Genomic DNA, 21,064 nt, shown 5'->3' on the forward strand with positions numbered 1-21,064 from the left:
TAAACTTTTGGTTCTTCATTTACAAAACTAAGGTAATTAGGAATCACTTTACTGGAAGGTAAGGAGTAAAAATTTTTACTTAATTTAGAAAAAAAAAAAAAAAAGGGTTCCAGGTCATTCAATTTTCTTCCTTTAGAGAAGGAGAAATAATATTTGCTTTGGGCCTACCATGTGCCAGGTTTTGTGTGTCATCTCATATCAGCTTTCTTACCCTGTAAAAGAGTATCATTACCTTCATTTTATAGGTGAGAAAAACAAGGCTCAGGAAAGCCATGACTTTCAGGTCCACACCAATCCCCAATCTTAAAGACAGGCTTTCCAAACTGACTTTCTTGAACCCTTAAGTCCTGTAAAATATTCCGGGAAAAAAGGAGTCCATTGTTAAATAAGGTTTAAAAGCTATATACTGCATCTACTTCTTGGAAATACTCATTAGCACATTAAAGTTTCTGAGAACTTCTGCAGTAATCTGTTTAACTTGGGTTAGCTCAGCATTTACTTATTTGCCTCCTGAATTGCTTTTTTTGCCATGAAACATCTATTAATAGTCTATGAAATTATTGTTTTAAGGATCATGCACTAGGAAGCCCTACTTTAGAAAATTTTTATAGGAAGCAATTAAACATGTGAATAAAAGTTCTCATAATCATCATGATATCTTTTATTTACATAGGATTTGACACATTCTTTTTCTTTTAGTCAAGAAATTGAGGCTCAGGGAGGTTAATCAGCATGCTCGAGATTACCTTGACTAAATGCTTAGCCCTGAGGCCTGTGGACATAGGTTACTTTTCTGGGCTGGGTAGTACTGGCCACCCACTGCCATTATCTATACCTATGGCTGATTGATCTCTTCAGCCAGGGTGATTTTATTTCCAATCCACCCATTTGCTGTGGGGCAGGAGTGAAGGAAGCAGTATCATGCTAAACATGTCATGAGAGTTAGGTTATCCACCCTGCGAATCTGCCCCTATCTAAAGCCCTGAGAGAGGATGGATTACAACATTGGCACACTTGTACTGAGTGACATCATCAGGTAGTTATGTCCTACCCCACCTGGAGATAGTATTTTGAAAAGAATTTGCCAGTGATTCAGACTTCTCTACTTTGAGCACAGTTCAGATCAATTTTTTAAATTAATCTTTTTATATGTTTATTGACCATTATATTTCTTCTCTTTGGATTATATATTTGTATCCCTTGCCCATTTTTCATTGGGTTATTTTTTTCTGTTCCTAAATTAGAAATATGAATTCATAAATTACATGAAATGTTTATATAAATTAGTTTATCAATTAGCAATATAAACTGTTTGTCGCTTGCTGTAAATGTTTTTGCAGTTTGTTTATGGTGATCAGGTCATTTTTCTTTTCTTTTTGAATTCTTTTTCTTTTCTTTTCTTTTTTTTTTTGTTTTTTTTTTTTTGTTTTTTTTTTTTTTTTTGCCAGGTGGATGCTAGATTTATTGGGGGGATCACTTTGAAAATTATATAAATATCTAACCGCTATGCTGTACACCTGAAATTAATATAAAATAATATTGAATGTCAACTGTAATTGAAAAATAAAACAATACGACTAGTACCAATGCACATTTTTTCAATTACTTTTCTGTAAATGGCAGTAACTGTGGTCATTTGGCAGACACAGAGCACATGATACAGCAAATATAGCAGCAAGAAATCACGCCGTCTCCTAGACTTTGTTGCTTTTGCTTGTGATGACCTTCCATGATCTGAAGCCTTTGTTTTATATAAAATTGGACTTCTTTTTAAAAATTCATTATTATTATTATTATTAATTATTTGGTGACATAATAATAAATTCATTATTATTATTAATAATAATTATTTGGTGACATTGGTAAACAAAATCCAGTTTCAGGTATATAATTTAACAGTAAGACATATATATATTGCATTGCGTGTTCCCCTCCCATAGTTAGATTTCTTTCTGTCACCACATATTTGACCCCTTTTACCTCATCTACCTCCCTCCTCCCTCCGCCCCTCTGGATCCTGTTTCTTGGTGAACCAGTTATTTTGACAGATTATAACTACATAATATTCTGCATCTATTAATTGTTAACTTTCCCACTTTTTTGGCTAATCAAGAATGGAGATATATGTGAAATGAAAATAGTAAACAAATAGTAAATAGCGATTAATGTGGGATTAACTTTTTAAAGAAATAGTTGAGCTTGTTGTAAGTTTGTATGGTCTTTTGGTGGTGAATGCCTGATTTCCATTAACTTTGTGGTTTTTAATATGGAAAGTAGCTTACAGAATCCTCGTTACAGTTTTTGTGGATCTTCAGGGAGTCATTGATCCAATCTTCTTATTTTACTACAAGGAAAATAAGGCCTTGAAAGGTTAAATAACTAACATATGCAGTCACACAGCCACACACTGGTTCCAACTCTCTTGCAGCCATCAAGGCAACCGCTCTGTTCCTATCTCCTTACCTCTCTCCTGCCTCTTGACATATAGTTTTGGCAAGAAATGCTCAGGTTAATGATGTTATTTATTGAACATCGCTAGCTGTCAGGAGCTGTCAGGTTGTACTATTGTCCCCCTTTTCAGGTAACAGGAGGGGTTAACTCACTCACTCACTCAGTGTGGCATTGCTAGTACATGGCCGTGCTCTGAAGGTGAGCAAGGACAGAACATAAAAAGGCTGATGATGGTCTCTTCTTCAACAGTTTCCCTGACCCAGCCTTTGGCTGGCAACTCAGAGTCTCTGAGGCCAGAAGTCACCCTCAGAAGCAAAACAGCTTTAGGCATTCTATTTGATGTGTCAGAGAGAGGCCATCAGAGTAGACGGCCAGGGGGTTGGGCCTCATGGGGTAACTACCCTCAAAAACTTATATATGTCGACCAAATCATAAGCCACGAATTAGCAAACCCCACTAATCAACAAACCTCAATGTCAATGTATCCATTGACCAAAACACTGTCTGCTATTCAAGATGCTCCCCCTGGAAAACCAAAAGTTGCAAGAAAGAAATCTGGTGAATACAAAATCAGATCAAAACAAGTCAGTATTTTCTTTGGTCATGTCATATGGGCTTCAGTGAGGTGTGAGGTATGTATCTCTTGAGGAGGGGGCTGGGATGCATACTTCTTTTAGGTTTTCCCTTTTTTTTTTTTTTTTGTTACAGTTTTATTGGGATATAATGCATATACCATATAATTCACCCATTTAAAAACACTAATCTATTGTCTGTCTCTCTAGATTTGCCTGTTCTGAACACTTCATATAAATGGAATCGTACAATATGCGGCCATTTGTGTCTGGCTTCTTTCACTTAGCATAACATTTTCAAGGCTCATCCATGCAATAACATGTATCAATACTTCCATTTCTTTTTATTGCTGAATAATATTCTATTGTGTGGAGGTACCACAGTTTACTTATCAATTCCTCAACAGATGGATATTTGGGTTGTTTCTACTTTATGGTTATCATGAACAATGCTGCCGTGAACGTTTATGTACACGTTTTGTGTGGATCAGACTTTCCTTTCTTCAGAGCCCAGAAACACCATCATCCCACACTTCAGTCACATTGGTGAGATACAAGTGGCATCTCTGTTCATTTACAAACCATCTATTCAAATGGGGAATTTCACCCATTAGGGTTTCACCAAATGGGCCTTTGGCTCTTTCCTCGAAATCCAGAGCTTCTGTTTATCCTCACTGAGTCTGGAGCCCTCGATTCCAAGGCAGAGTTCTTTCAAAGGACAGATGTGAACAGGGAGTCAAGAGTAGCTTGAGTTCCTAGAAACTGAGTGGGAGTCTGGTGTTTAGGAACAAGTGACCTCATTGTCCTGCTGTGTTGGGGTCATTTGGTCCAGCCTTCTGTGCTTCTCTTGGGCAAGGCCTCACTGCCCCATGAGAGGAACCACCAACCAGCTGTGCTGGCTGCGTGAATGTGAATCTGATTGAGCAGCAGCATGGCACAGCAGAGGGTCAGTGAGTGAGGCTCACATCCTGTGATGAGCTTCTGACTTCCCCTGGAAGTAGGACTGACCGCTCTTACCTTCCTTCCCTCTGCATCCCTCACCTCTGCAGTAGTCTCTGACACAGGTAACATTATTTGTTTACGTGTCTCTCTCTTTTGAGGACAACATCTTTTTTCACCTTGAACTGGTACAGAGCAGTCACTCAGGGCTTATAGAATAAATGAAGGAACATATAGTTCCAGGATTAGCTTCCCTAAGCATTTATTCATTCAGGTAATTAAGATATGCATGGAACACAGAGAAGGGAGAAAGCCTCAGAGAGAAAGATTTGAGAAGAGCCTTGAAGGATGAGCTGGAATTTGCCAGGTGGGGAGGAAAGGGAAAGGGCCTACCAACCACAAAATAAGGCACAGCGAGGTGAAGGAGTTTGCTGTGGATGGCATTTAGGTTTGTGACAGGGAGTGGTGTGGAGTGAGGCCAGGAAGGTACATCAGTTGTGCCAAGGTCAGGTATTGTTTTGAAGTCTTCTGGGAACCTCCTGAGCAGCAGAGTGACATGATCAGATCTATGCTTTAGAAAGACAATTCTGCAAGCAGTGTGAAGAATTAGTGGAGGGGGAGAAACTTCAGTCAATTTGGAAGCTCTGCTGCAGGCCTGGCAAGCCCCTTGAGGAAGGAATGGGATGGAAGACAGTGGACATTCCTGTGTGAGGACCCACCAGGCCAGCCTCACCCTTCTGGACCTAGGCACCAATACGTCTTCCCCATTTTTACAGGGTTAATTGCTGTGTGTCCTTGGGGAGCCAGTTTACCTCGCTGGGCCTCAATATCCTCACCTCTAAAATGAGAGGTTTCCATCTATGGCCACGCCACCCTGAACAAGCCCGATTCCGTCTGACCTCGGAAGCTAAGCAGGGTCGGGCCTGGTTAGTACTTGGAAGGGAGACCACCTAGGAAGACCAGGTTTCGTAAGCGTAATAAAATTTTAAAAAAGGGGGATTGTAAGCTGACAAGGTCCTTGCAATCTGTGAGGTCAACCAAGGGTTGCCTCACCTAAAAAAATAAAATAAAATAAAATAAAATAAAATGAGAGGATTCCAGATATTTTCTCCGCCACTTGTAATTGGAAGTTGCAAATCCGTCATTGGCCATGGACGTGCTCTGGCGATGGGAGTTACCAGTGCCTTTGCTCTCGCCTGAGCCGCTGCGGGACGGTGGAAAGTAAGCAAATGGTGGTGCTGATGAGCTGAGGTCTTGCATCTCTGCCAGATACAAAGTCTCCAAAACTTGGAGGGACACAAATCATGGTGGGATCACCAGTCTGGGCCTGGTGAGGAAGATGGTGCCCATTCGTCCCTTCAGTCTGAGGGTGGGTGAGGCATGGTTTGAGTGAGGGCCAAGACCCGCAAGGCGGTGGGTAGCCCTCTCCCTGCACTCCCGCCACCTCCTGCTCATCATTTCCTGCAGCATCTCTTGCGAGGCCCAAAAGCCAGCCTCCCTCCTTCCCCTGCCCAAACCTGCTGTGGCCTCTGGCCTCCTGGCGGAACACCACAGACTTCTCCGGTGGCATGCCCTCCCCCCGCAGTTTGTTGTGGGTCAGAGCAAGCTGCCCTGAAAACCCCAGGACGAAGCGATGAGGCCATTGGCAAAAGACAACTAAGTCTTGTAAAGAGGACTTAAAGAATTTCTCCAGAAGTAGCACAATGTACCCATTCTTTCCTTCCAAGAAGTCTTAACCCGCCCCCGCACCTACCCAGCCCACATTCTCTTTCCCACCCGTCCCAGCCCCCTACTCATATTCCCGGGAGTGATGGCTGCTTCCCAAGGTCCCACATTCCAGGCCAGCACAGCCAGGAAGGGCCAAGTTGCTGAAGGGAGGAGGAGTGACAGGCTCTCCTGGATCTTTTCTGGATTCTTCTGTCGGGTAGTATTTCCCCAGCGCTGGGACCTGTGCCCACCCGACCAGCCACCCCTCAGACCTTCGGCATTTCCAGTGGGGAGTTCTCCCCAACCCCTATGTTCTTTCTCCTCACTGTATCTCCCTCCAGGTATCTTTCTGGAGACCTTATATCACTTTCTTCTATCTGGGCTTCCAGTCTGGGGATTCCTTCCTCCTGTGTTTTCCTAAGGGCAGCTCAGATTTTGATAATCGGATGGACCGCAATGGGGAGGGGAAGGCAGGGCCTGTTTGTGTAGAGTAATTTAGGACCCACCTCCCACATCCTGGAGCTTAAGCTCTAGGGGAGGAGAAGAGAAAAGAGCTGAGATGGGGCAGCCTGAAACTCTTTGTCAGGATAAATCGGGGCAGTATCCCCAGCTTCCCCTCCCCTCTCAAGCTCCAGGCCTCCACACACTCAGAGTACTTGCTGCTGCTATAGTCCTTTCTTCTACAGTGGGCCCTCTGCTCCGAGCCTCCATGCCTAATCCTGTGCTCCACCAATACCAGAGCCAAAGAGGAGAGAGAATACATACTTTGCTCCTGCTTTCCCAGGGCTGCCCCGAAGACCCCACCTGGGTCATTATCCAAGTGAGGTCTGAGAGAGTGAGGCTTTGAGCTCCTGAGAGCAGCGGGAGGCCAGTCTGCCACAGGGCCCCCAGAGACCTCCTGCAGCGCTTTCCCAGCTGCTTCCCCACAAGGGGAGCCCCAAGCGTGAAGACCACTGAGTAGATAAGGTTTCACCAGCAGACAGCTGCGGAGCTTTCCTCTTATTAGGCATTAGGGGGAAGGAGAGGGGGAGGGAAGGAGAGCAAGTCTTTAGTTGAAACCTCAGCTCTGAGCCTCCTTCCAATTCCCTCCATCTTCTCTGCCATTCTGTCATGGCTGTTATTCCCCCTTGCCTGGGGAATGCAAACCAGCCCCCTTCCTGTCTGTGTGGGAAGAGCCAGGAGTGTGTGTGTGTGTGTGTGTGTGTGTGTGTGTGTGTGTGTGTGTGTGTACATGCATAGCCAGAAAACAGACCTAGGCCTCAAGGCCATGCCATGGGGACGAGGTTCCTGAAAGAAGCCATGGGTACCAAGGATGGGAATGGGACTGAAGTGGAATGTGGCTTTCAGCGGCGAGCGGCACACTCACGCTGAGGCTGTGGTGGCCTGTACCTCCACCCAGGCTCCTCTTCAAGCCGAAGGCCGCAGCAGGGGCAGGTTTGGGGGTGCTGATTCTTACCCACTTGCTTCTTCGTACGTACAGTTCCGGGGCCGTGCCAACCTGCATGTGTTTGAAGACTGGTGTGGCAGTTCCATCCAGCAGCTCAGGAGGAACCTCCACTTCCCACTGTACCCCCATGTGAGTGCCTGTGGGCCTGCTTCTCCTTCTTCCTCCACACCACCTCCTCTCCTCTCCCTCTGCCCACTCCTGTCTCTCATCTTCCCCATTTTCCATCTTCTTCATCTTTCCTTGCTTTTTTCCTGGTACTTTTTTTTCCCCCTTTTCCTTGTGGGCCCTTCTTTCCTCTGCCCATAATATCTGCCTTGTTTCCTTCCCAAGGATTCCTTCAGTTTCTCTTCTGCGTCATTTCAGCTTTAGACTCTTGTTGTGGCTTGTAACACAGTCTACCCGGGGCCATCACAAACGATTGTGCTGGTGTGCACTGTACAAGGTCACCTGGACAAAGAAGCAAGTGGGAGTGGAAACTTTGCCTACACGTCACACCACGCCGTGTTTCGGCCCCTCCTGTCGCACTCTCTCCTGGTCTTCCCACCAGCCCTGAGTGGACCAATTTCTTCATTTTCCTCTTCCCTCTTCTGGGTAACAGTCTCCCTCCCCTTTCTTGGCATAGATCCGCACAACCCTGAGGAAGCTGGCCGTGTCCCCCAAATGGACCAACTACGGCCTCCGCATCTTTGGCTACCTGCACCCCTTCACCGATGGTGAGGCCAGCCCCAAAGTAGAAGGCCCTTCTACTTCCTGCTCCACAGTTCTTTCTTTAGGGTGCCCAGAGAACATAAGTCTGCACTAGGACCCTTTTAGTACACCATCGAGGAGAGGGAAAATTGAGTCACGGTGAGGTCTCATCCACCCCCACCTCTGCCCCCAGGCTGCCTTCTCACTCCCTGACTTACAGAGTCTGGAACTAGCTTGACTCTCTCTATAGTCTTCCCATCATTACAGTGTCTCCCAGGATGGAGAAACCCCACTCTGCAAGAGGGAAGTCATGTGCCAAGCCTTTGGGATGACTTAATCACAGACTTTCAGCCCTTACACTGATGTCCTTTTTGCTCTCACCTGGACTCTTCCCCTCAATGCCCAGGGACAATCCAGTTCGCCATTGCTGCAGACGACAACGCAGAATTCTGGCTGAGCCGTGACGACCAGGTCTCAGGCCTTCAGCTGCTGGCCAGTGTGGGCAAGGTAGGGTCAGATCAGCCCAGGAGCTCTCCCCTAGGTCTCAGGTGCCAGGCACTGAAGGGGCCCCAGCCTCCATCAGTAGACACTCGTTACCACTAGTAACTCTGGTGTGACAGCCAGGAAGAAGGCAGGAATAGGAAGCATCCTCCCTCTCACCCCATCCCATTTTACAAGGGGATAAAGGGAGGTGTGTGGAGGAAGGAGTCAGTCTGAGGCTGGGGAGAAAACCCAGGAAGATTCATCTCTGAGCCGGGCTTGGACTACATACAACTTTTGGACCCAATAGTCCTTAGCTCAGTACTAAGGACCCACTCCAAGGGGACGAAGTGCTAGGGCCCTTCTAGGAAGGGTGGAGGTCCTTCTTGCAGGGGTTACTCAGTCACTCCCGTCATTCTCATCTTCTTTCTTCTTCTCTTCTCTCTCCCTCTCACTTTTTCCTTCTCATTGCTTCCTTGTTTGTTCATTCACCATTTCCCATCCTTTGTATTTTCTCTTTTCTTCCTTCCTTCACTCTCTCTCTCCTCATACCTCTAGACTGGAAAAGAGTGGACTGCCCCTGGAGAGTTTGGGAAATTTCGGAGTCAAATTTCCAAGCCAGTGAGGTGAGTAGGGAGCGTCATGAGATTCTCATGAGCAGCAAAAAAAAAACCAACTTTCCTCAAGTGCTGAGGCCAAATCCAAGTCAAAGAGCTCAGTGTGTCCCCTCCACTCTCCAACTGTCCTTATTCCAGAGGCTCTGGGCTCGGCATCCATGCACTCTGGTAAATGAAGTCTGTGAATTAGAAACCATTTGACTCATCCTTCCTCATTTTACAGATGAAGAAACTGAGGCCCATAGAGGGCTACAACTCAAGGTCACACAGCTATTTAGTGACACTCAGGACTGGCAAACAAAACAAGACCCCTTTCTCCCCATCCTCGCCCTTCACTTTTCCTTCATCCCTGGAAATGTCCACATCTGTATAGCCTGGACACCGGCTGCTCTGCCCGTGCTGCAGAAACTTCCTACAGGGATCCCTTGGTAGACTGGAGGGAAGCGAAGGCCTTGCCCAGCTAATAGTGGCTGGAATTAATTACTTTAACATGCTAGAAAGGGGGACTTAGCCCAACCTCAGAGCGCCACCTGGTGTCTGACACATGCAAGCAAGAGCATGCATGCGCTTGATGGTAATATTGATGTTGATTTATGAGAGGACAGTTCAGCTTTCGAAGAGCTCTTGGTATGTGCCAGCCTCTGTGGTGTAATTCAGCATAGCAGCTAATGATATGGACTCAAGCAAGGCTTCCTGGGTCCAAATCCCAACTCCACCATGTAGTACCTTGGCAGCTTCAGGCAAATTACCCAAGATCTCTGTGCCTCAATGACTTAGTGTATACGAAGCACTTAGAACACTGCCTAGCACATAGTAACAACTCTGTAAGGGTTAATTATTAATATTTCATTTGATTCTCTCAATTGTCCCTGTGAGGTAAGTACTAATATCATTGCCTCTTTCAGAAGAGAAAACCACTGTTGGAAGTGGTAGAGTGAAGATTCTAACCCAGATGGTTAAGTGGCAAGACTCTGGGATTCCAGGAGCAAGGAGGAAAGGATGAAGGAGGGTTTAAGGGTGGGTGGGGTGGGAGCAGGTGTGGCACAGTGGAAAAGTGGGACCAAGGGATGGCCACAGGGGCCGGGAAAGACAGCCGTCTGTTTCTGTTCTCTCCTCCCACCAGCCTGTCAGCCTCCCGCAGGTACTACTTTGAGGTGCTGCACAAGCAGAATGACGAGGGCACTGATCACGTGGAAGTCGTGGTGAGTGCTTTGCTGTTCCTACCTCTCCTAGCTCAGTCCTTAGCCACTCTTCTCCTTCCCTTGTCCCCAAAACTCTTTTCAAAATCCAGCTACCTCCAGCCTTCCACGTCCACCCTCTTTGCTCTTCCAGTGGCGACGGAACGACCCTGGAGCCAAGTTCACCGTCATTGACTCCCCTTCCCTGTCCCTCTTCACAAGTGAGTAGGCTCTGCCCATAGCTTGAGACAGAGGCGAGGTGGTGCCCACATGGGGAGCGTCTCAGCCCACCTGGGGACCTGGGTCAGAGGAGGGGTGGTGGGTGGAGGCTAAAGCTCAAGATGTTTGGAACATGGGTGTGAGGGGACAAGGAACAGAACTTCAGGGGTCAGGGACCCTTTTGAGAACCTGATGGAAGCTCTCTGAGCCCTCACCTTGGAAAAATGCCTTTGTGTACCCACACACAATATTTTGTGTACAATTTTAAGGGAATCCAGAGACCATGTGGCTCACTCCAGATAAAAAACCTCTGAGTGAGGCCAGTCTCTTACTTCACAGATTAGGCAACCATGGTTCTTGCAAAACCATGCCAAGAGGAGAGGAAACTTTCCCATCTCCTTTAAATTTGCAGTAAATGAATTTTTCCATTGTATTATTCATTACAATGAATAATAAAAATCTTATTACAATGAATAATACAAATCTTATGATTTTCTTAGCAAGACTCCTACCTGAATGTCTCACTGAGAAATTGCTACCTGGCAGGAGGGGCTATGTGGGCCCAGGTGTATGAAGAGCAGACAGGACTAGAACCCTAAGGGAGGAAGGGAGAGGCAGGTGCTGGGAGGAAACTGAGAAGGCATTGAGACGTGTGTGTGTGAGGAGGGGAGGATGGAGGGAAGAGGGAAGTTCTGGGTTCACAGGAGAGGGTGGCAGTACAGAATGGGCAAGGTGGGTGGGAGGAGGTTGCTGGTGACCAAAGCAAGAGACTACAAGGTCGGGGCAGTGGGACAGGTTGTGAGCCACTGGGTTGGTGCAAGAGGAAGAAGAGAGAATTGAAATCCATAGAGTCGATGCGAACCGAGAAGAAAGAGGCCCATAGCAAAATTCAGGTAAGAAACTAGTAAGAAGTAACTAGGGCCAGAGGTAACTAGCCTTGAGTATAGAAGGAGAGCTCCATCTGGGGCCGAACACAAATGAACCCAGAAGGCAAAGAGCAAAGACAGGCCACCAGCCTCCAGGCTGGTTAGAAAAGGGAAGAAGTAGATATGCAGACTTGAGGATGAGAATACCGGATGGAGAGGAGGAGCAGGGCTGCTGTGAACGCGCTGGGGTGTGCTGCTCATGGTGGGTGCTGCTGACTTGTCTGAGAGGCAGCATAACCTGGAGGCTGAGACCAGACTGCCTAAATTCAAACTCGTCCTTGCCACTTATCAGCTGTGTGATCTTAGACAAATGACTTAAAGTCTCTTTGCCAAAGTTCCTTGTCTCTAAAATAGGAGTAATAGCAGTAGTATGTAAGTCATATGGTAGTTATGAAGATTAAATGGGTTATTTATAAGATGCTTAGAACAGTGCCTGGCTTATTATTTAGTAAGTGCTATGTATGTGTTTGTTAAATAAATTAAATATAATGACAGATTTCCAGTAGATAGTAGTAAAACATTTTGAGAAAGATGTGTGTTTTTTCAAATTCACACAAAAATTGTGTATGGGGTCAAAGAGAGATAAAGAGCTGAAGCCACAAGTTATTGGGGGAGGAGGCAGGACTAGAGGGAAGAGGGTCAAGCACATCCCATCCTGTTCCCAAGGGGAACATGGAAGCCTTGACTGAGCCTCTTCCAGAGGCAGGGCCTGGGTTCTGGGCTGTTTGCCCCAGGGCTCTCAGCTGCCCTCTCTTCTTTCCTCCCTGGCCCAGATGAGACAATCCTAAGGATGGATGAGGTGGGCCACATCCCACAGACGGCAGCCAGCCATGCAGGCTCCCTGCACTCTCTTCCCAGAGACGAGGAGCCCCCTGTTGACATGCTTCAGCCTGACCCTAGGGACACCCTCTATCAAGGTGAGACTTCAACTGTGTACTTGTCACCAGTCTGGGGATGGTACACTGCCAGGTCTGTGGTGTGGGTGGGAGAAACTCAAGAGACCTGTCAGTTCCATCACAGTGTCCCAAAAGTCAGAGGATTGTTTTGTTCCTTGTAACATGCACACAGAGATGTACAAAAATATATATATACAATTTTACATTATACAGATCATTATAGAACAAACATCTGTGTAACTGTCACCCAGGTCTAGAAATAGACTTCCCCGTGCGTTCCTCTGCAATCTCAAATATCATAGTTTCTAACTGGAATCCAGCTCTTGCCACCAGTGAGAGAAATATGTTCCAACTAAGGTGTTAGAGTCTTAAACTCTTGGGAGCGTTTATATTTTAAAAGATGACAAAGTCATCTCCCGTACCAACCACTGCTTCCACATTCACTGGAAGGAAATTCAGTTATTGCGCTTCAGTAGGGTGAGGCTTTGCAGCGTCTTGGAAGTCTCTAAACCTTTACTGAGGCTAGCCCTGTAAGGTGATCCCAGTGCCATCCAATTCCTTGAACTAGGGACTGTCTGAGTCCTCTTCCACCAGGGTGCTCCATGAATGTCCCTGCCCCAAAAAAGTGGTGCCAACCTCAGTCTGGCAGCCTCAGCCAATGGCCATGGCCTCTGACCACAGCTGCCATGAGTGCATACAATAAGGCAGAAGGCTTCAGCCCTTACCCATCAGCCCTTTGTGGCTCTAAGCCAGCCCCAGTTGCAGGCTCATACCCCCACCCTTATCCCCCTTCCTTTACTGTCCTCAGTGCCTCTGATCCCCAAGTCTCATCTCCGCCACGTCCTGCCTGATTGTCCCTACAAACCCAGCTACTTGGTGGATGGGCTCCCCCTGCAGCGCTACCAGGGCCTCCGGTTTGTAAGTTTGGGGCCCGGGCAGTGGTGGGGGCAGGAGTGAGAGAGGGCTTGCTGCCTCTGGCTAAGATGGGGAGGTGCTGAGGCTGACCATCCTTCGCACACCATGTACCAGCAGACAAGATGTCCTCACTGGTCCCTGGGCTTGGAGAACTAGCATTCCAAGTTGCCTCTGGCCCAGATGGACTGCCCTGCAAAGCCTGAGAATGCAGTTCTGCCCTAGGAAGCCCCATACACCAGCTCTGCCACAGTGGTGATGTGAGGTGGACTGGCTTGAGGTTTCCTACACTCTGCTCAGTAAGCCATACAACCAGGACAGGCCTGGGTCAGTCCTACCAGCCAGTCAGCCAGGAGCATTTATTAAACTCATAGAAAAGGCACTGGGGAAAATGAACTATAAAGGGGAACTGTAGAGATTCTCCAGCCTATGTGGAAACTGGAGAGGCAGAATGAACACTGTATACCCAGATCTAGAGAGGAGAGAGTGCTGGAGTCGGGAAGAGAATGGCACAGGAGTCAGAGGATGGAGGGGGCAGATATGAAGAAAGTTTTGGGTGGTGATGGCTTTGAGCCATGTTTAAGGCGGGGGGTGGGCGCAAAAAAGCAATGTAGTAAATAACAGAAGGGGTTGTTCCAGGCCTATGAGGGTTGCAGGTAAAGATTTAGAGGTTGCAGGAGAGGATAAGATGGCAGGAGGAGGAAAGAAGGGTCTCAGTTGCAGCTGTGGAGAATGAGCTGGGACAGGAGATGAGGGACGTTTGCCCTGGGGAGCTAGATCAGGTGTTATGTTAGGTCCAGAGAGCCCAGGAGAGGAGGCATAATGAGTGGAATGGACTCCCAGTCTGCTTGAGCAGATGTTTCATTCATAGCTCAGAGGGGCCCTTCTCTTACCCCCAGGGCCGGTCCCAAGAGCCCTATGGGATCACAGCTGGGAGCTGGCACAACCCTGGTTGGCTGATTTCTCACCAAGATCCCACCCTCTTTCTCCTGCTGCTTCTTTCTTTACCTTCAGGTTCATCTGTCCTTCGTTTACCCCAATGACTACACCCGCCTGAGTCACATGGAAACCCATAACAAATGCTTCTATCAAGAAAGCGCATTCTACCAGGACAGGTGAGCAACCCAGAGTTGGGCAAGAAGATGACAGAGGGGCTCTGCCAGAGCCGGGAGAGCTATCACAAGTGCCCTTCCAGCCCAAGGAGCCTTGGCTCTTCCTGGGTACTTCTCATACTCACAGACCCACACACATTCTCACCCCGCCTCCCTCCTCTGCTCTGGTCTGGGGCATGACTCCAGACTGCTGCTGGGACTTCCAGCAGAGCCTCCCGCTTTGCCTGGAAGGCACCGGGTGCCAGTCTGCCTCTCCCTTCCTCCTACAGGCTCAGCTTTCAGGAGTACATCAAGATCGACCAGCCTGAGAAACAGGGGCCGGAGCAGCCAGGTACAGAGTGAGAGCTGAGCCTTCTGGGTCAGGCTGAGAGGGGTGACCATGGTCCGTTTCTGGGAAAAGTTCCAGCCCTGCTTCTGAGGAGCTTAAAAATCCAAAGCACACAGCCCCTCCTCCCACGCCCTAGGGCATAGAGCAGTACTCCTACCTTTTCCGTGTCAAGGCACATGTAGTACATGAGTATTTGTAACAGTGTGCTGGGTCAGCTGGAGGAGATTCTGAGCCCTGGAGATTTCCTGGGCTGCTTGAGAGCATGTTGTCCCTGGCACGGCATTTGAGAAATTCTGCTACAGAGAAACACTGTCTTCCTGTGGCCTTTCTTCTTGAGGCAATAGGGCCTGACTGAGACTATTTGTTCGGTCCCTGCATGTGCCAGGCACCCGCTAGGCACTTTGCGTACTTATTTCACTCTGTCGTCACAAAAACCCTGTGGAAGATGGATTAGTGTTCCCTTTATGCAGATGAAGAAACTGAGGATATGAAAGTTGAGTGACTTGCCCCAGGTCACACAGTAAGTGGCAGAGCCCAGATGCCAGCCCCGTCTGAAAACCCCTAAGAACGTCAGAAACATAATCATCAGCTATCTCGTGTATCTTGTTAGAGAGAGGCTGAAAACTGATGTGTGGAATGGTTGTCATTAACAACAGGATTTGAGGAAGGCCTCCTGGAAGAGTCCCAGTATGGAGAGGCAGCAGAGGAGCCCCCTGCCTCCACTGACCAGAATGGCAGGATGCCAGAGAGAAAACAAGTGCCTACCTCTACCCCCGGGCAGGGTGTTACTGACTACCGCCTCCGAAGCCTGCGGGAACTCCTGGCTCCTCCCCACAAGGGGCTGCTGGTCCCCTTTTCCAAGCAGAACTCTACAGCTCCCTTCCCTCCGAGAACCAGCAACATCCCAGCCCAGCCATCAGAGAAGAGGCAGAGGAAACCCAGCCCTGAACCCAGCCAAGATCCACCTCATTCTGACAAGTGGGCCCCTGGGCACCTGGCTGTGAACTTGCCTCAAGTTAAGAGGCCCAAGCCCACTGGTGACAGTCCCAGGAAGACTCTAGGGCAGTCCCAGTGGCTGAATCAAGTTGAATCCTACATTGCAGAGCAGAGGAGGGGTGACAGGATGGAGCCTCTGGGCCCGAGGAGGGGTTGGCACGGGGAGGAGGAGGTGGTCGCAGCTGCAGGCCAGGAAAGACAAGTGGAGGGGGAGGAGGAGGGAGAGGAAGAGGAAGAGGAAGAGGATATGAGCGAGGTGTTCGACTATGTGCCCATGTTTGACCCAGTGGTAAACTGGGACCAGACCTTCAGTGCCCGGAACCTGGACTTCCAAGCCCTGCGGACTGACTGGATTGATCTGAACTGTAACACATCTGGCAACCTGATGCTTCCAGAGCAGGAGGCTCTCGAGGTCACACGAGTCTTCTTGAAGAAGCTCAACCAGAGGAGCCGGGGGTAAGGTAAAGGGCTCTCGTGGGGCTGGGGCTGAGTCATGAGGCAGCCTGCTGGCCCGGGGGCAGGGACCTGGGGGCTGTAGCAGGTTCCCCTGCTGCAGGCTCCTAGGAAGGACAAGTTTTGGGGGTCCTGCCCCTGAAGGTGACCTGGACCAGTCAGGTCTTTGTCTCACCATCAGGCAAGGTTTTGAAATGCCCAGGTGTGTGGCCCAAGAGGAGGGCTTGGCAAATATGGTCCCCTCTCTCAGGGAAGGAGCTAGTAAAGAGACGGATCAGACAAAACTGAGGCTAACAGAGACAAATTAAGATTCTAGATATGGGCCAGAAGGGCCCACTGTCTGATTCTAGAACATTCTCATCACTTTTGAAAGAATCCCTGTACCTAATGGTGGTTAACTGCCATTCTCCCAGCCCCTGGCAAACACTACTCTATTTTCCATCACTATAGATTTATCTACTCTAGACATTTCATATATATGGAATTATATAATATGTGGCCTTTTGTGCCTGGCTTCTTTTCCTTAGCAAAATGTTTTCGAGGCTCATACTGTAGAACGTACAGCATATTCCAGTCCTTTGTATTGCTGCATAATATTCCGTTGTACGTATATACCACATATTGTGTATTCAGTCATCAGTTGATTGACATTTGGGTTTCTACTCTTTGGCTCTTGTGAATACAATGCTGCTATGAACATTCGTGTACAAGTTTTTGTATGAACATGTTTTCGATTCTCTTGGGTATACACCTAGGAGTAGAATTGCTGGGTCATATGGTAACTCTATGTTTAACATTTTGAGGACCTGCCAATCTCTCTACCAAATCAGCTGCACCATTTTACATTCTCATCAGCAGTGTATTAAGGTTCCAATTTCTCTACATCCTTGTCAACACTTGTTTGTTTGTTTTTTTAATAGCCATCCTAATGAGTTTAAAATGGTATCACATGTGTTTTTTACATCTACAATACTCTGTCTTCTAGGTGGTCTCCCATCCAAGTACTAACCAGGCCCGACCCTGCTTAGCTTCTGAGATCAGACGGGATTGGGCACGTTCAGGGTGGCAGGGCCGTAGACTCACATGTGGTTTTGATTTGCATTTTCCCTAGTGACTAATGATGTTGAGCTAACCAATCAACATTTATCTAACAATCCATTGTGTATTATGTACTATTGATTGAACAGAGCATTTTATCAATGAAGGTCAACTTCTAGAGGAAATTCATTTAGCCTATATTGGATCTCAGAGCTATAAAAGAGTTTAAAGATCATCCCAGCTCAACAGGTGCATTTTTTTAATAGGTGCATTTTTAAAGATGGAGGCAGTGAACCCTGGAGAGGTTAAGCATCTTGCATAAGCCTCTTAGCCAGTGGCAAAGCTAGCACGAAAACCAGGGGCCCCTGACAACTGTCCTTGTAGGCTTCTACCACACCATTCAACTCCTACAGTGGGAGAAGGAATTACTCAAGTCCCACACCCTTTCTGCCATAGGAGATACCAGCTACGACGCATTGTGAATGTGGAGAAGCGTCAGGACCAGCTGCGTGGGGGTCGCTACCTCCTGGAGCTTGAGCTGCTGGAGCAAGGCCAACGGCTGGTGCGCCTCTCTGAGTATGTGTCTGCGCGAGGCTGGCAGGGCATCGATCCAGCTGGTGGGGAAGAGGCTGAGGCCCGGAATCTGCAGGGCCTTGTTTGGGGTCCACACAACCGCCGGAGACGTGTCCTGAATGTCCAAGCCCCAGAGCCCAAGCTGTGCTGGCCCCAGGGCTTCTCCTGGAATCACCGAGCTGTGGTCCACTTCATCGTGCCTGGTGAGCCTCCAGCAGAGCCTGGGCACTGTCAGCAGAGCAGGGGCCCAATAGTAATCACGAGCACCCAGGCCTCTGCTCACTAATTCTGTCTCGCAGGAACTTGTGAGAGTGGCCACTCTACAGTCAAGAAGCTAAGGCTTACGAGAGAAAAGTCTCCAGTCTAAGTTTACAAAGCTAGCAAGCACTAGAGCCAGGAATAGATACTGACTTGAGGCCAGTTGTTCTTCCTGTGGTACCAGCTTTCAGGTTTGGGTGTGATAATTAACACTGAGGAGTTCCTAGAGTTTACAACTAGTCTGGGGAAATATGACTTAATAGACTGGGTTAGCGATTTTTTTATGAGAAAGGGGACCATGTAACAGACAAGAGAACGACAATGAGATAGGACAAAAAATAAAGAATGATAATAAGACGGACGGATTGCAAGGTTTTATGTTAGAGCGTGATGGGGTTCCTATGAGAGAACTAATGACGAGCCCCAGCCCAGGGCCTTCTTATGAAGCGCTGCCTGGGAGGCCGTGCAGGGGCAGGATGTAGAGGCCCTTTTAACCGATGTGGTTTCCTCTGCCTTCTGTCTTCGTACTGCATTGCTAATAGTTGCATTACCTCTAAGCAGAGGTCTGTTGGGACTCCTGACTCATGCGAGGCCCAGGAGTGGAGGTGCCTGTCTTTGTGTTACCTGTGCCTTTTCCCCTCTGTCTGCCTCACTCGGATAGTGAAGAACCAGGCGCGCTGGGTGCAGCAGTTCATCAGAGACATGGAAAAGCTGTTCCAGGTCACTGGCGACCCACACTTCAACATCATCGTCACTGACTATAGCAGTGAGGACATGGATGTCGAGATGGCCCTAAAAAGGTCCAAGCTGCGGAGGTGAGGAGGTTCCCTGGCTGGAGTGCAGGCTGAACCCCACCCCACCCCCTTCCTAAAGTCCCAGGACTACTAGGTCTGGGGCAAAGCCAGAAGTCTCATTCAGCTTTCCAAGTTCCCGGGCTCAGGCTTTTTCCAGACAACTCATCTGGCCATAATCCCATCCTAGGAACACACATCATCTCTACCTCCTGCCTGCTAGCTTCCTTAGGGCACTGCCACAGCCAAGTCCTAAGGCTCAGCCCCTCTCTTCTTTCCTCTCACTGCAGCTACCAGTACATGAAACTGAGTGGAAACTTTGAGCGCTCAGCTGGACTTCAGGCTGGCATAGACCTGGTGAAGGTAAGTGGGCTGGGAGGGGTCTGGGAGATGTGATAGAAGCTAAGGCTTACAAGAGAAAAGTCTGGTAAAGAGGACTGGTGAAGAGGTCGAGAGACATTTGGGACGTGTAAGGCTGTCGGCTCCTCGGGGAGGAAGGAGTAAGGATACGGGGGTGGGGCGGGCATGGGGCGGTCCTCTGTGCTATGCTACAGGGCCAGTGTCAGGGTGGGACCAAACAAAGGACAGTGGAGCATTTGTCCAGAGGCTTTGGAGTCCATAAAGAGTAGGGACAGGAGTCAGAATCCACTCTCTGATTGTAAGAACTGTGCTTGATACGCAGCACCATGGATATCTACCCAACAGTTTGTTTGTGGAAGTTTGTCATTCGGTTGGGAAAGAGAGAATTGTCCCAGAGAGCAGCCTGGCCTCCACCCTGGTCTAGAGGGTCTGTTAATCTTCTCACATCTGTCCTCAGGACCCACACAGCATCGTCTTCCTCTGCGACCTCCACATTCACTTCCCAGCTGGAGTCATCGATGCCATCCGGAAACACTGTGTGGAGGGCAAGATGGCCTTTGCCCCCATGGTGATGAGGCTGCACTGTGGGGCCACCCCCCAGTGGCCTGAAGGTGAGCCCTGTGCTGAGTGAAGGAGGGTAGGAAAGACCTCTTTGGCCTTGGTTCTTAACCCCAGAGCTGGAAATAGTTCTGTCTATGACAGCAGCGTTACTCTTCCCACGCTGCCCTGCTGCCCTGCTGCCCCTCTGCTCACCTGGACATTCCAGAGAAGTCCCCTGAGGGCTGTGCTTTAGCCATAACAGCAGCAATGATGAACACTGCCTGCCCCACCTTCCCCTTCATTCATTCATCAAACATTTATTAAGCATTTACCATGTGCCAGACTCTGTGCCCTAGGAGGATACAAAGATGGAAAGATAGGCTCCCTGACTCTGGAGAGGGAAATGGACAAGGAAACCAACCGACCCTTGGCTGTGCCTTGAGTGGCTACTATTGTCAGATCTTGTTGTAGATCCTATCACCAGCCCTTAGGCACTCCCTGGTAAGACTGTTGCTTTCATTGCTTTCACTGGACCCTGAACCTTAGCTCAGGAAGCTTCCCTTCAAAACAGGCAAGGGGTTTGGCCAGATGAGACAGTTTTCAGCTGCACACGTCCCTATCCTCTGTCATTCAGTAAAGGCTCTAGGAATGCAGCCTGGAAGCCTTCTTTATTCCTTCTTCCTGGCCCTTGGCCCACCTCACCTGGTGCTTCTTGTCTGTCCGCAGGCTACTGGGAGGTAAATGGATTCGGACTGCTTGGCATCTACAAGTCAGACCTGGACAGGGTTGGGGGCATGAACACTAAGGAGTTCCGAGACCACTGGGGCGGGGAAGACTGGGAGCTGCTGGACAGGTGACTGGGAAAGCAGGGCATCTGAGACATCTGCTGGAATTTATCCGTCAGGCATTCTGGGGTGGGTAAAAGGCTAGAGCGGCCCCGTCCCTGTCCTTGAGCTGTGGATTCCCCGCATGCAGGTAAAGAGCATTGGACTCAGAGGAAGCTCTACCACATACTGGGGTCCAGTTTCTACGTCTGTTAGAGGGTAGGATACTGCCTCTATCTCTGTCACGTGGCTGGTGTGGAAAGTGCTTGTTAAACAGTCAGAGGAAAAGCAAAAACTCGATCTGTACAAATGTAAGTGATAATGTTCTCAGCAGCAAGTGAAGCATGGGAGCACATGGCTGCATTCCGTGAGGACAGCGCTCTCCTCCCCTCTGCAGCTGCCTAGGGGAGGAGGCCGAAGTCATGAGATAGATAGCAGGGACAGGCAAAGGGTCAAGGAAGACTTTGGAGCCAGCAAAAGAGACCATGTGGACCATGAAAGGGGAACAAGCTATCCAGGAGGTTTTGGGTCCCTGGAAGCCTGAGGGGCAAGGAGTTTGGGGGCAGAGGAAATAGTCACTGGTATGAAAAGCCTCAAAGGAGAAGGAGAACATGGGACAAGCTATTGGGCTTGGCAAGTGGGCAAGGAGAGGGTGCTGGAGCAGGGAGCGGCTGGGCTGGGACTCCAGGTTGTAGGGCACTGTAGGACAGAGGGAGACTGTGTTAGTATGAGATTCTTCTTTAAGAAATTTGCTGCCAAG

General features: G+C 48.6%; 1 protein-coding gene and 2 pseudogenes across 1 annotated transcript in view; 2 read left to right on the top strand and 1 right to left on the bottom strand.

Moving 5' to 3' along the window:
* Positions 1-21,064, top strand: part of B4GALNT3 (beta-1,4-N-acetyl-galactosaminyltransferase 3) — an 89,868-nt gene that overhangs the window by 67,431 nt on the left and 1,373 nt on the right. Inside the window, exons 4-19 of the mRNA XM_006923945.1 lie at positions 7,150-7,245; positions 7,739-7,829; positions 8,210-8,310; positions 8,842-8,909; positions 10,024-10,102; positions 10,233-10,299; positions 11,997-12,140; positions 12,928-13,037; positions 14,046-14,146; positions 14,413-14,474; positions 15,128-15,923; positions 17,415-17,734; positions 18,451-18,604; positions 18,871-18,943; positions 19,398-19,551; positions 20,207-20,333. Of these exons, the coding sequence (XP_006924007.1) occupies positions 7,150-7,245; positions 7,739-7,829; positions 8,210-8,310; positions 8,842-8,909; positions 10,024-10,102; positions 10,233-10,299; positions 11,997-12,140; positions 12,928-13,037; positions 14,046-14,146; positions 14,413-14,474; positions 15,128-15,923; positions 17,415-17,734; positions 18,451-18,604; positions 18,871-18,943; positions 19,398-19,551; positions 20,207-20,333 (2,543 nt within the window). The remainder of the gene's footprint in view (positions 1-7,149; positions 7,246-7,738; positions 7,830-8,209; positions 8,311-8,841; positions 8,910-10,023; positions 10,103-10,232; positions 10,300-11,996; positions 12,141-12,927; positions 13,038-14,045; positions 14,147-14,412; positions 14,475-15,127; positions 15,924-17,414; positions 17,735-18,450; positions 18,605-18,870; positions 18,944-19,397; positions 19,552-20,206; positions 20,334-21,064) is intronic.
* LOC112472404 lies at positions 4,819-4,937 on the top strand (annotated as a pseudogene).
* Positions 16,882-16,999, bottom strand: LOC112472509 (annotated as a pseudogene).

This window comes from Pteropus alecto, unplaced genomic scaffold (assembly GCF_000325575.1).
Source record: "Pteropus alecto unplaced genomic scaffold, ASM32557v1 scaffold76, whole genome shotgun sequence".
In the NCBI taxonomy this organism is placed as follows: domain Eukaryota; kingdom Metazoa; phylum Chordata; class Mammalia; order Chiroptera; family Pteropodidae; genus Pteropus; species Pteropus alecto.